Source organism: Rhineura floridana, chromosome 2 (genome assembly GCF_030035675.1).
Source record: "Rhineura floridana isolate rRhiFlo1 chromosome 2, rRhiFlo1.hap2, whole genome shotgun sequence".
NCBI classification, from domain to species: domain Eukaryota; kingdom Metazoa; phylum Chordata; class Lepidosauria; order Squamata; family Rhineuridae; genus Rhineura; species Rhineura floridana.
In genome coordinates, this window is record NC_084481.1 from 120,793,161 (window position 1) to 120,808,786 (window position 15,626).

Genomic DNA, 15,626 nt, shown 5'->3' on the forward strand with positions numbered 1-15,626 from the left:
TTAATATCCCATGCAAGTAAAGTAATGCTCAAGATTCTACAACAAAGGCTCTTACCATATATGGAGCGAGAAATGCCAGACGCTCAAGCTGGATTTAGAAAGGGAAGAGGCACAAGAGATCATATTGCAAGCATACATTGGATAATGGAACGGATGAAGGAACTGCAGAAGAAAATCACCCTGTGTTTTATAGATTACAGCAAAGCCTTTGACTGTGTAGATCACGAAAAACTATGGCAATGCTTTAAAAGAAATGGGGGTGCCACAGCATCTGATTGTCCTCATGCGCAACCTATACTCTGGACAAGAGGCTACTGTAAGGACAGAATGTGGAGAAACCGATTGGTTCCCCATCAGAAAGGGTGTAAGACGGGTGTATTTTATCACCCTGTTTATTTAATCTGTACGCAGAACATATCATACGGAAAGCAGGATTGGACCAAGATGAAGGAGGTGTGAAAATTGGAGGGAGAAATATCAATAATTTAAGATATGCAGATGATACCATACTACTAGTAGAAACCAGTAATGATTTGAAACAAATGCTGATGAAAGTTACAGAGGAAAGCACAAAAGCAGGACTACAGCTGAACATCAAGAAGACTAAAGTAATGGCAATAAAAGATATATGTAACTTTAAAGTTGACAATGAGGAAATTGAACTTGTCAGGTATTATCAATTCCTTGGCACAGTCATTAACCAAAATGGAGACAATAGTAAAGAACACACAGAGGAGGGTCGGGATCTCTTCTCGATCGTCCCAGAGTGCAGGACAAGGAATAATGGGCTCAAGTTGCAGGAAGCCAGATTTCGACTGGACATCAGGAAAAACCTCCTAACTGTTACAGCCATATGACAATGGAACCAATTACCTAGAGAGGTAGTGGGCTCTCCGACACTGGAGGCATTCAAGAGGCAGCTGGACAGCCATCTCTTGGGAATGCTTTTATTTGGATTCCTGCATTGAACAGGGGGTTGGACTTGATGGCTTTGTAGGCCCCTTCCAACTCTACTATTCTATGATTTTAAGGAATAAGAAATCTAGGACTGGGGAGGGCAGCTATGAAAGAACCAGAAAGGTCCTCAAATGCAAAGATGTGTCACTGAGCACTAAAGTCAAAATCATTCAGACCATGGTATTCCCAATCTCTACGTATGGATGTGAAAGTTGGACAGTGAAAAAAATGGATAAGAGAAAAATCAACTGATTTGAAATGTGGTGTTGGAGGAGAGCTTTGCAGATATCACGGACCACTAAAAAGACAGATACTTGGGTGTTAGAACAGATTAAACCAGAACTGTCGCTAGAAGCTAAAATGATGAAGCTGAGGTTATCATACTTTGGACACATCATGAGAAGACATGATTCACTAGAAAAGACAATAATGCTGGGGAAAACAGAAGGGAGTAGAAAAAGAGGAAGACCAAACACAAGATGGATTGATTCCATAAAGGAGGCCACAGACCTGAACTTACAAGATCTGAACAGGGTGGTTCATAACAGATGCTATTGGTGGTCGCTGATTCATACGGTCACCATAGGTCACATAACAGCCTTGCCTCTGGAACAACTTCAATAAGCCAGCTCTACCACCCTCTACCGTCTGAAAATGGCACATCTGATTGTCCTGATGCGCAACCTATACTCTGGACAAGAGGCTACTGTAAGGACAGAATATGGAGAAACCGATTGGTTCCCCATCGGAAAGGGTGTGAGACAGCGGTGTATTTTATCACCCTATTTATTTAATCTATATGTAGAACATATCGTTCTGGAAGCAGGATTGGACCAAGATGAAGGTGTGAAAATTGGAGGGAGAAATATCAATAATTTAAGATATGCAGACAATACCATACTGCTAGCAGAAACCAGTAATGATTTGAAACGAATGCTGATGAAAGTTGAAGAGGGCAGCTATGAGAGAACTAGAAAAGGTTCTCAAATGCAATGATGTATCACTGAACACCAAAGTCAGGATCATTCAGACCATGGTATTCCCGATCTCTATGTATGAATGTGAAAGTTGGACAGTGAAAAATGCGGATAAGAGAAAAATCAACTCCTTTGAAATGTGGTGTTGGAGGAGAGCTTTGCACATACCATGGACTGCGAAAAAGACAAATAATTGGGTGTCAGAACAAATTAAAGCAGAACTATCACTAGAAGCTAAAATGATGAAACTGAGGTTATCATACTTCGGACACATCATGAGAAGACCTGATTCACTAGAAAAGACATTAATGCTGGGAAAAACAGCAGGGAGTAGAAAAAGAGGAAGGCCAAACAAGAGATGGATTGATTCCATAAAGGAAGCCACAGACTTGAATTTACAAGATCTGAACAGGGTGACTCATGACAGATGCTCTTGGAGGTCGCTGATTCATAGGGTCGCCATAAGTCGTAATCGACTTGAAGGCATATAACAACAACAATCCTTCTAATTTTAATTAGAAGTAAGCCCCACTGTGTTCATTTAAATGGGTGTAGAATTGAACCCTGGTCCTCCAGGTCCAACATTTATACAATTACACATGCTCATTTTAAATATTTTGATTTTAAAATATCCATTTGTCCAAATGTGTGTTTCCTTTTCTTTTTGTATGGTTTAGAGTTGGCAGTGGGGTAGAGCAGCACTCTTTTGCCTTTAACAGCTATATGGCAGGCAGAAAGTATTATGAACTAAAAGTGCATTTGGATGAACTTGAACTTGAACTATTTTGTCTTTTTGTAAAATGAACTTTTCAAGCACTGCTAGGTACTAACATAATCCTCTTCATCTTATTCAGAAGTAAACGCCACTGTGTTCTGTGGGGCTTATTCATGAGATGGAACATAGGACTAAAGTATTTTGTAGTGCCTACTAAGTGTGAGTTTCCAGCAACTCATTCACTCTTTCTGTCTCTCTCTCTCTCTCTTCTATGTGTGTGTGAGTGTGTGTGAGAGTAGATATATAGGTTTCTGTTCACTATTGAGGAGGTTTGACTTAACTGTGTGCTCATACATAACTAAATCTCTTTTAGGTGTTAAGTATAACTAAAGTTGCAATGTTTAAGTTTCCACTGCTTCTTTGCAAAGGAGGAGGATAGGGAAAGAACCAGAACAGGTGGAGGCCACACAGCTTTCTCCCATCACAGAAGCAATTGTGATAGCAGGGACCTCTTCTGTACCAAAGTAAGACAACTTTCAGTTTAGTTAGGTCCTATTTGTAAAATTACAATGCCTGTCCACAGAATATCTGCAAGGAAGGATGATGAAGAGAGAACCAGAACTTGGCCACACACCCATGACCTCATTGGCCATACCCCTGTGACATCCTAGCAGCCCTCCCAGGACTAGTGGGCACCAGCCATCACTGTGTAAACAACCAAAAATGACATGTAGCAACACTCCTAGGCCAGCGCAGTCTCATAAAATGTGGTAATACTTTAGCATCATAGACAGATATGCTATTGTTTCAACTGGGGAGAAGTGTGTGGTCATATAGCATTTGAAGTGCTTTGAGGATTGTGGTGTAAAATAATTTTCAAAACTGTTTATAGTAACTTGTTCTAGACACTTTCCTCATCTGGAATTGATTAATTTATCTGGATTATTGCAACAATAAGTGCAATTTATGTTCATTTCTAAGATAAAAAAGGATACTATTTGTATTGCTGCACTTTCAATTTTAGTGTTTCATGAATGATGATTACCTGTTGTTCTGATTATTTTTAATTTCCATTTGAAAAGGTTCCTCTTCACAGTTTTGGCAATCTGCAAGAGAAGAAAATCAATGAATAAAATACTTGTGATCTTATCCTAACTAAGGGAACGTTATGTATTGGCATCTGTAGACTTCTTCATATTTTGTATTAGGGGTGTGCATTGACCACAAGATTTGGTTCAGACCCCAATTCAGCATTTTGTAAAACTGCTCAATTCTGCCCAAAACTTCCTAATTTGGAGGATGCCCAATCTACGTCATCCCACCCATTCACTGTTGAGAAATCAAAAATGGCTGTAACTTTCCCCCCCTTTTCATCAAAGTGGATAAAATCTGCAGGCACAGTTCACCCTCCAGATAGATTCTTTTTCAAAATAGAACCATCTGTAACATTTTATTTTTGTCCAGAATTGGGTGAAATTTACTGGCAGTTACCTCTTCTGAGGGCTTGAATGCTGCCAAATTTTAGAAGAAGAGAGATTTTCCTGCAAGGGCAACCATTATGGTTTTGGAGTGGGTGAAAAAGGAATCACTTAATCTCCACTAGTGTTTTGAGGGCAATTGGTCTGAAAATTGCAGTTACGAGAAAGGTGCCCACATCCCTGTTCCATATATTTTGCTTATGCCAAGCTGCTGCCTCCCACAGCAACAAGATTGGAGAGCACTAAAATCATTATGTCTGGTTACATGCTAGACCTGCTGGTCACAACAGAGCTGTTTCTCTGTGCCCTTTCCCCCCTCTAGTGTTTGCTCTTCCTTCCCCATTATCCCACCATGGCATTATAGTATGTTTAAAGACATTAATGTTGCTTTTGGCAAATGCTTGCCAGCAGCATTTTTATATATATCTAGGGGAGCAATCCTACCTTGGTAGGGCTTTACCACATTGGAAGGGCCACTGCTGCATGTGCAGGCCTGCTGCACGCAGCAGCCAGAGCAGAAAATGAAGACAGGCAGGCAAATTGCTGCATCTGCCTGCAGCTGGCGCAGGGATCAGGCCTAAATCAGGCTCAGTGACATCACATGATGGTGGAGGGGCCACCTCGGGATCCAGTGGATCCTATGCTGGCTCAGCCATGCCCCATCCCCTGGAAAGTCCTATTTCCCACTGGTGGCAACTTATTATTTTTTTATTTATTAAATTTATATCCCATCCTTCCTCCTAGAAGAAGCCCAGGGTGGCAAACAAAAACACTAAAAACACTCTAAAACATCTTTAAAACAAAAGACTTTAAAACATATTAAAACAAATCATCTTTAAAAACATATTAAACAAAGCATCTTCTGCCCACATGTTTGGCTAGCAAAAGAGGGAACTCCACACCAGCAGTGTGACGTTGGCATCACTTTGCAAGCAGTGGCCAGTGGGAGGCAGAAAGAGTCTGCCAAGTATGGTGAAAGGACACCTCCACTCAATCCAAAATCCCACCAGCCTGGCGCAAAGGGGGATTGGATTGTTCCTCAGATCACCAAAGTGCCACAATGCGGGGGGGAGGGCTCTACTTTTGACTCATGCTGCCTTGTACAGATCTCACTTCACCTCTGACAAGCTCAAAATACCTACAAGGCATCCCACTTCACCTCTGAATTCAGGATTCATCGAAACTGAAGCCCTTTCCTACTTTGTGCTACATTAGCAAAAGAAACAAAAGGGGATTGGGGGAGGAAGAATCCCAGACAGATCCAATCCAGCCCAATCCAAAACTCTGCCAGTTTATGCTGGCAGGGCAGAGTGTGGAGTGATGTTTCTTTGTTTTATTGTGCTCCTTTTTTAGGCAGTGGTTTCTTTTCCAGAATTTCTCTCCCACTGGTCTCAGTAGGTTGCTCTTTGTTCACATGGGCAAGCATTGTGGACATCAAATAGAATAGATAAAGAAATCATAGTTTTGTAATTCAGCTCAGCAAGAGAATGAATTACTTTCAGAAAAAGCCGTGTTAATTTGCTGTAGCAAAACGGCACTTTAAAGATTAACAGATTTATTATTGCATAAGCTTTTGTGGACCAGAGTCCACTTCATCAGATGCATGAAGTATAATAATCCTAAACTGGCAAGCATATAAACACGAGGGGAGATGTAGAGAAGTGGGATCAGAGGGAAATGACATTTTCTTTTTGCATTTTATCTCTCTCTAATCTCACCTTTGTTTTACCAAAAACAGCCCATGATGCCAAGTTAGGACTACATTTCGTGCATCTGATGAAGTAGACTGTGGTGTATGAAAGTTTGTGCCTAATAATTGTGTAAGACTTGAAAGTACTGCACAACTAATTAAACAGCAACAACCCTGAAATGACCACACTATGTAATGGAGGCGATTTTAGATTATTTTAAGAGCCCAGGGAGTATAAAGAATAACCTCATACCTTCAATATGTCTTGATTTTGGAGTAACTGACTGCATGCAGGAAGCATTACTCATATGTATAGGAGGGGAGGCACATGGCTGAGATTTTTTCACCGAAAGATTAATAGGCTCTTCCAGAATATTTTGCATAGGAAGAGCTAACTCATTAATGTCTTTTGACTCAGCAGCAGCAGAGTCACTTCCAAGAGGGTAACTCGTGGAGCTGAACTCTTCACTTTCCAGCTTGCAAAAGAAAAAAAGAAAAGATGACATTGACATGTACAAGTTGGTTTTTTACATCATTCTCAACAAAATAATTGTAACAACATCAGAGCAGAATGACATTATTGGAGATTGTTGCTCTGACTCAGAGCCTCACATGCACTCCGATTTGTACCCAGCGGCTTGGATCCAGAGAGCTACTTTAGGTATGCTCAGTAGAACCTTTCAGTCACCAACCCACATGCCATATCACAAAGTCTTGAAACACACATAAGAGGTTTGGAGGTGACATGGGGAGCTGCTGTTCAAGAAACACAAGTCCCACACCCCCTTGGGCATGTGGAACTAGTGGTCCCATGGTTCTCTGAATCTATGGTAGAGATTTTGCACAGGTAACCTGCAATATATACACATAGTTCTGTTGCTTCTATAAAAAAATATCCCTGCATGGTCTAGGTGTACATTCAGACTTTTATACCTAAAACAAAGAAGGCAGAGCTTGGAAGATTATTTTTTAAAAGGAATAAATTACAATTACTATTACACGGCCCCAAAAAGGAATAAATTACCATTACAATTACAATTGTTCTGAAAGGAATTCATTACTTTACTGTTACTCAAAAGTAATCACTACAATTACACTCAAGTTACTTAAAAAAAACTAGAGTGCCTACACGGTGCTGGCCTTGTCTGCTGCAGTCACCTAAAACAGCATTAAAATAAACACACACAGATAGATGTAGTAGAATAATTATTTTTATCCATAAGATAGCAATGGTGGTCTCTCCGCTGGTAATGGAGGTGGGGAGGCAGAGGCCACTGCTCAGGTCTCTGCACATCAAACCAAGTGCAACCCTCCCACGCACACACACACTCTCAGCCAGCCAGCATAATCTCTCTCACTTAACCACCTCCCAGACCCTGCCCTGCCACCAATTAAGGGACACCCACTCAAGCAAACATTTTCCCCTGAAATGCAAAACAGTTAAAACACTGCAAATGCAGCAAAGTAGCCAGGGAGGGCAGCAGAGGCCACTTTGTGTGCCAAGTGCGCAGCGTGCACGCGCACGCATGCACACACACGTCATCTTTTACCTCCACAGTTCTTTATCTCCATTCTGCTGCTGCCTCCTTCCCCTCCTTTATCTATGTTCTTGCCCACCGGCTCCTTTCTCCTTCCACTCCATTATTCTCCACCATCGTCCATTTTTTAAACAGTTCTTTTCTCCACTCCACCCTGTCTCACTCTCCACCTCCTCCCTCGTCGCCTCCTACCCATCCACAGAGCATGAGGGAAGAGTGACGCTGCACAAAAGCCCAGTTTGAGGCACTTGATTTTCATTCACAAACTAGAAGAGCAGAAGGCTGCCCATGCTCCCCCTCCCCAAGTAATGCCCTCAAGTAATGCTGGAAAAATTACAATTACTCCTCAAAAGTAATAAAATTACTCCTCATTCTATTACAATCAAAATGTAAAGGAATAACCCACTCGTTCCTCAAAAAAGTAATGAATTACAAGTAATTTGTTTTTTGTAACTAATTACTTCCAAACTCTGAAAGAAGGTGGTTAATCACAAGTAACTTTAAATGTTTTCTGCATAGACTCATTGACATCAATTTGACTTGTACAAAAGCCTGGCAGTTTGATTATGGAATTTCCGCAGGAGTGCAAATGGGAGCTTCTTAAGACCACCACCATGAGTCTTACATAACTCATTTCCGTGCAGATATTCCAGGCACATGATGCCTGGTAACATTAATAAATGACCATTCAATAATTTGAATGACGTTTCCTGCCAATGAAACTGTATGGTATGATATTCCAATAGTTCTTACCTTGCACACTGTATTCACCAGAGATAAACTGCCAGTTGCTAAGTGGTCAATAGTGTCAGAGTTCAGGTCATTTGTAGTTCTATCCAAAGCCAGGCTGTAACTAGGCAAAACTTCAGGCTGCACATTAGAGGCATTCGGCATACTCTGGGACTGTCCAGATGTTACCATGGAGATTTCTTTTGCCTTTGGATCAGCTGACTTGGATACCCTTGCTGAAGACAACTCCATTTCTAATGCATTTGAAAAGCCCACAAGGTTCAGTGAAGCTGACCGCTAAAAAAGAAGACAATGTGTAGCTTAATTTGCATACAGATTTTTTTTATGTGCAGATCAAGGTCAGTCCAAGGCATTTTGCTGCCTGAGATTAAGATGATTCTTCCTCCTCATTCCATTTACAGAAACCAACTGGGCTGGCAGATCAATTTTCCATCACTAGTGATGGGATAGTGTCCTCAGCTGTACCTGAGGTAGCAGGCTATATTAGATGGCCCAGGTCAGTCTGTGATGCAACAGAGAGAAATGGCCTGGGGGAGGAGTGCTCAGGAGTGCTCCCCACCCGCCACCCTTGTACCTGCTGCCTGAGATGGTCATCTCATTCTGGTTCATGGTAAGGCCAGCTCTGGTGGAGGTTTTCATAATTCAGTTCATAAGGTCATATGAACCTTTATGCCTTTGTGATGTGTATTGTTGGACACAATTTTGGATGCTTGTCAGAACAGCAGGTTATAAATAGGGCTGTTTTGTTTGGTCAATTATTTGGTTAGGTTGCTCAATTAAAATATTTTAAATGACTAAAAAAAGTATTCCTGATTATCAGTCAGCAGATTTTTGAAAAAGTAAAACAAATATTTCAAAAACCTGAAGATGGCAAATGCCATCATTTTAGATTAATCCTTAAATTACATCCCTGTACCCCATTATAATATCTATTTATCTACTTCACCTTTTGTCATTTATGCAGATAGTTGTACTGTTTTTTCTTACTGTTTTGTTTTATGTTTGTGTTGTTGATAAATAATAAAAATCATTTTAAAAATAAAATAAAATAAAAGAGGCATTCCCTCCCCTCTTTCATATAGGAAGGAATGCTCCTTCTAAGATTATGCATGTTCCAACACACAGCTACATCACCTTAAAACAAAGAAATTATGCAGTTTTTATTATAACTACGTTCCTTCTCATATATGTAAATATATGCATATGTAAAGGATTTATTTTATTTATTAAAACTCACACAATTCAACCAAGATAGCAATAACTGGGCAACAACACTAGTTATATAAATTGCAAAAGAAAGAAAGAATACCCGTTATTACATCATTAACTAGGAACAGTGGTTATTTTCTCATGATATGTACCAGTCACTCTTGTGTAGCAATTTGGTGCCTAATTCTGAAGAACTTCTTCCCATTGTATGGGTTTATTTTGTTGTGTTGAAGCTTATCTTTTCAGTCATCCAGGTCATTCACAATTACATTCTACAATCTTGTGAATCTATGTTCTCAGGTCCACAAAAAACACCGCACTTCCATTTTATGATGCACCTTAATATATGCAAAATCAATCCTTAGGCCTTCAACCTTATTTCCCATTTGATAGGGGAACGGATTGTTTTTGCTACAAGCTAGCAGGAAAGGAGAATGCTTCTGAATCCAATGCAGTGCCATTTTCTTGCAGTTGAAACGCAACAGCTGTTCTGGAATCAGAAGACTAGAGTTTCTCGGTCCCAAAGAGCCAGGGTGCCAGCAGTAGCAAAGATTAGAATAGTATTCAGAGGTCCCATACATATTACTATCCTATGAATGAGCCATTCACACAGACGGGTCTGATCTTATTCCAAAAAACTCAATGGAAAGACTCATACTAACTTCAGATTTCAAAGCTACAAAGTACAAGACTTTGCAAGATCACATGATATATTGGGAACTAATGCCTTCGAAGAGATTAAGTTCCACAGAGAAGGGAACTTCTATTTTCCCTTATTACTCCAGTTACAGGAAGTGTATGAAGAGAGTATAACAGATTTCATCAGTCAGTATAAAACATTAGTCTTACTAAAAAGGAAGAAAGGAAAGATGAGGCCATCAAACTACCATCTGTTTCTTGCTGGAGGCAAAAGTTAATTCTGTGGTTATTTTAATAATGAGGAAACATTATGAACTTTGTTTTTGTTTTTTAAGTTTGTGAATATATTATATTATAAAGCTCCTGGTAAAGAGTTGACATCAGAGCCAGTGTGGTGTAGTGGTTAAGACGTTGGACTATGACCTGGGAGACCAAGGTTCGAATCCCCACATAGCCATGAAGCTCATTGGGTGACTTTGGGCCAGTCACTGCCTCTCAGCCTCATGAAAACCCTCTTCATAGGGTCACCATAAATAGGAATCAACTTTAGGGCAGTACATTTACATTTTAAGGAGTTGACACGTTCTATACTTTGATCCACAAAACTGCTGTCAAGTGTGAAGTGAACAATGCCCTGGGAGTAAGGCTCATTAAGATCCTATTAAATATCTCCCTGAAATAATCGTTTGTTTTGCCATTAGCAGGAGGAGGAAGGAGGAACCTTATCTCCCCTAGTGATTTCTACAGTCCTGGATAATATGCAATGATTCTTTTTAAATAGATCAGAATTGTCTAAAAAGCTTTAACATTTCATTCATTAAATACAACAAATGCTACATTCATTATATACTCTGTCGCAGCGTGATTGGTGCTGTTGGAAAACCTTTCCATTCTAATATTTATACACAAACAAGTGCATTTGCACCATTACAAATCTTTGAAGTTTGCTTGCTTTTGTCCATTTCCCTTCATTTCTACTTTTATCAGTCCCCATCTTTTCCATAACCCCTTTGCAAAAGGAGAATCTCACTTCTATACAGCTCCTAACACACTAAAATATTACATGCAGGAGCAAGTGTCCAGTAATTATGCTCTTGATGACAAAAGTTTTTTTTTTCAGCCAATATTGTCACCACTGTCACACAGATTTCAGCCTTAATGTTGGGGTTGCCACCTTTTCCATTGATCTTACTACATACCTTTAATAGCAGCCTGATATGCAAAAAAAATTAGCAGGTGATACATTTGTTGAACGTGGAGGTAAGTGATAGGAGAAGCTTCACCTCCTAGCTTTCTTCATATCAGGCTGCTATTAAAGACACAGGGAGAAGGCCGGGGGGGGAAGTGGCAGCCTTACTTTGGGATATGCCCAAAATCAGAGTTAAAAAATCAAGAGTGTAGTTTCAAACGGCTCCATGCAAACATGCATTATAAACCACAAAGGCAGTTGAAGATGGAAATGCCTACCTTTAATAATGTCTTGGCTTAGAATTTGTTAAGACTATGCATATTCTTCGCAGTTGTAGAGAAATTACTGAGAGCAAATGGCTACAAAGTAACGATGGCTCCTGTTAAGTGGAGCAATCCCCCGGCAGCTCTTTATGCTGCAAGGTTAAACAAATGCACTAATTCAAATCCAGTTAACTCATATTTAACTCAGAGTGCATCGATATCCTATGCATCTTTTTGCTTGGCTTTCAAGTAGAGTGTCCCTAACCAAACACCTCTCCTGTGTGGGGTGGGGGAAAGTTCTATTTTGTGGGGAAAAATTAATCCCAAGAAAATGGAGCTGACTTTACACTATGAGGAGCAGCAACAAGCAGCAGAACAAGCAGCATCATGTATTATTTATCTTCCTTTTCAAATCACAGAAATAAGCTTTGCTCATCTAAAATACACTGTGAAATATTGCAAAATCTGTAGTAGGGCAGTATCTTTATTAGGCCAACCAAAATGTCCTAAAATAGCAAGCAAACGTCCACGTTTTGCATAACTCTTTATCAGATTAGATGTTAAGCAAAGCAGGCGATGGGTGGGCAAGAGCTGGGTGTTAAAGTCGTAAAGGCTGCATTGGTCTCAGTCTTAAGATGGAGTGTGAGAAGAGGTAACAGACTTAATACATTATGCTCTCCTGGGTGCTATGTAGGTTTCACATTACATCTAGGAATGCTAGGATAAAGAAACACATAATGGCCGATTCCCCATTTTTAAAAAATATAAAATCCAGCAGTTCTCTAGATTTGTCTCCAGCCACAAAAGAAACACACAGTGAAATATAGCTAATTTCAGTGAACATAGGAAGCAGCCTTATACCAGGTCAGATCATCCATCTTTGTAATTCAGTATTGTCCACACTGACTAGCAACAGCTCTCCAGGGTTTCAGACAGATGTTTCTCCCAATCCTACCCGGAGATGCTGATGATTGAACCTGAGACCTTTGTCTCGCAAAGCATGTACTCTACCAGTGAGCCAGCACCCATCCCTATAAAATGAAATGATTACCTCCAAAATGGCTTAGCTCATCCAATGCTTCCAGATCCCTGAGATGATCAGGGTCCGAAGGATTGGATCCTAAACATTTCAATTTATCTATCTCCCTGCACTACCATAATAACCTTTGTGCGGCACTGGCTGAATGCCAGTGCCTCTGACATTTAGGTGGCATGGTTTTTGCAAAGACAGGCCAGCTGCCAGTACAAATACAAAACCACGAATATAAAAGCTAGTTACTAAGCATAAGGCTGCAGAGTTGAATACTGTAACCTAGAAACATTGATTTTGCAGGGCTTATCTCTTGGAGACAAGTTGAGAGGGAGCATTTGGATTGAGTTTGGACATTCTTTCCCTTTCCAATGTATGATCCAGCTTGTTGATAGCACTATCTATCACAATCATATGAGGTGGAGTCAGGGTCAGCAAGCTGGTTTTGTTGGCATCAATAGGTAGAAAAACTTGTCACGTTACACTAATGTAGAAGTCAGTATGGCCCCATCTTGAGCAGAAAGTTAAGGATTGGATCATGAATTCCTATTATAATCAATGAATGTAGAAATCTAGACACCAATGATTATGCCATGGAAAGCTTGGTGATTTAGAATGCCTAATCTCACGTGTCATCTTACGAATTCATAGGTTTTTAATACTCAGGAATAGATTTAACAATCCTAATACTGAAGATCCAGAAAACAGTAGAAGGTTGTGCAGGATTTTCAGAGGTTAATGTGCATCAAATTATTATTATTATTATTATTATTATTATTATTATTATTATTATTATTATTATTATTATTATTATTCAGAGCCCCACTGACAGTATTCCACACAACTTTAACTTGACAGTGTCCTGGTATCTTCATTTCTTCTCCCACTCTTGAGAACAAATTCTGCACAATAAACTAAAAAAGTAAACAAAACAGAACGAAATAATACGTAGAGCATATACTTTGATGCTGATGTCCAAGATTCAATCCATGGCATCTCCAGTTTTATTTATTTATTTATTAAATTTATTAGTCGCCCATCTGGCTGGTTTACCAGCCACTCTGGGAGACGTACAACATAAAAACATATAACTCACATTAAAACCTTAAAATTCCAACAATAACACTAAAATCTAACCCACCCCAAAGGCCTGCCTGAACAGCCAGGTTTTCAAGGTCCGGCGGAAGCTCATCATGGAGGGGGCATGGCGGATGTCATTTGGGAGGGAGTTCCACAGAGTGGGTGCCACGATTGAAAAAGCTCTCTCCCTAGTCCTCACCAGTCTAGCTGTTTTAACTGGTGGGACGGAGAGAAGGTCTTTTGAGGCTGATCTTGTTGGGCGGCAACGTTGATGATGCTGGAGGCGCTCTTCCAGATAGATTGGGCCGAAACCGTATAGGGTTTTAAAGGTCAAAACCAACACCTTGAATTGGGTCCGGAAAGCAACTGGTAACCAGTGCAACTCCTTCAGCACTGGAGTGATGTGGTCTCGCCGGCGGCTACCCTTAATCAAGCAAGCCGCCGCATTCTGTACCAGTTGCAGCTTCCAGACCGTTTTCAAGGGTAACCCCACATAGAGCGCATTACAGTAGTCTAGGCGAGAGGAGACCAGGGCATGCACCACCAATGGGAGCAGATGGTTTGGAAGGTAGGAGCGCAGCCTTTGTATTAGATGGAGTTGATACAACGCCGCCTGGCTCACAGCCGAGACCTGAGCCTCCATGGACAGCTGGGAGTCAAGAATGACCCCCAGGCTGTGGACTCGGTCTTTCAGGGGCAATTGTACCCCATTAAGCACCAAGTTAACATCCCCCAACCTTCTCTTGTCTCCCAAGAACTGTACCTCGGTTTTGTCAGGGTTCAGCTTCAGCTTATTCCTTCCCATCCAGCCACTCACTGACTCCAGGCACTTGGACAGGGTTTCCAGAGCCAACCCCGGTGAAGACTTAAACAAGAGATAGAGCTGTGTGTCATCCGCATACTAATGGCATTGCAGCCCACATCTCCTGATGATACCTCCCAGCGGCTTTACGTAGATGTTAAATAGCATCGGGGAGAGGATGGAACCCTGTGGCACCCCACAAGTGAGAGGCCATGGGTCTGAAACCTCATCCCCCAGTGCCACCCTCTGGTACCTATCAGAGAGGAAGGAGCAGAACCACTGCAGTACAGTGCCCCCAATGCCCAGCCTCTCCGGCGGTCCAGGAGGATGCCGTGGTCAACGGTATCAAAAGCCGCTGAGAGATCCAGGAGGACGAGGAAGGTGCATTCGCCCCTATCCAACGCCCTCATATCATCCACCAAGGCGACCAAGGCCATTTCAGTCCCATGTCCAGGCCTGAAGCCGGATTGAAATGGATCAAGTGCGCTTGCAACTGCTTTACCACCACCCACTCCACCAGTGTGGGAGAGGGGGCACTCTCTCCCACAAAACTGATGTCATTCAGAAATGAATACAATCTAGTTTACTTGTGGTATGAGGACCATTAATCTGAATAAGTATACAGCAACTCCTTAAAAAGACTCTTGACCTGAAATACTGTATATGAATTTATTCAAACATTATTAGTTATCACAGATTATCCCAGACACATAATAAGCAGCATAGAACTAACTGGAGGAGAGTACAGAATTGATTCTTCTTGTTGTTTTACTACAATTAATTTACAGATTACCTATCATGTTCCTGTTATTTCATTTTCTAAACATGCCACAAAAATTATTTGGTTTTTCCTGACATCCCACCACAGAAAACAGTACTGTTACTGAGCTGCCTGCCCATCTACAGTGAAAATACTTTATCAAAGTCTTTATCAGACATAAAGATATAGGTGGTATCCAAATATTACATTTGACGTCTATTGATGGTATGGTTGCTGCTTATGGTAGTTATTTCAATGAATATTTTTTTTAAATAAAAAGTACCAAAAACAAACTTTGTAAAAAGTAAGAGTTGTTATTAGCACATAAGCAAATATATTTATGAAAAGTTCTTATCTAGTGCCACCTTTAATGTACATGGGGATTGCACAAATATGAAACACAAATTATGATGACGAAAGCCCAGCAGCACAGTGATGGTATTGGCATCACTTGGTACATCAGATTCCTCACCTGAGCACCTGTACACAACCTGCCACATTTGCCCCACCTATCAGCACAGAAAATGCAATGAAGGTGAAGTCCATTCA

The 15,626-nt window shown here is 40.7% G+C and overlaps 1 protein-coding gene across 2 annotated transcripts in view; it reads right to left on the reverse strand.

Moving 5' to 3' along the window:
* Positions 1-15,626, reverse strand: part of TRIM66 (tripartite motif containing 66) — a 101,293-nt gene that overhangs the window by 20,235 nt on the left and 65,432 nt on the right. For both annotated transcript variants that reach the window (XM_061610322.1, XM_061610323.1), the window contains exons 11-13: positions 8,109-8,381; positions 6,071-6,293; positions 3,695-3,755 (exon numbers count right to left, since the gene is read on the reverse strand). In XM_061610322.1, coding sequence (XP_061466306.1) covers positions 3,695-3,755; positions 6,071-6,293; positions 8,109-8,381 — 557 coding nt within the window. The remainder of the gene's footprint in view (positions 1-3,694; positions 3,756-6,070; positions 6,294-8,108; positions 8,382-15,626) is intronic.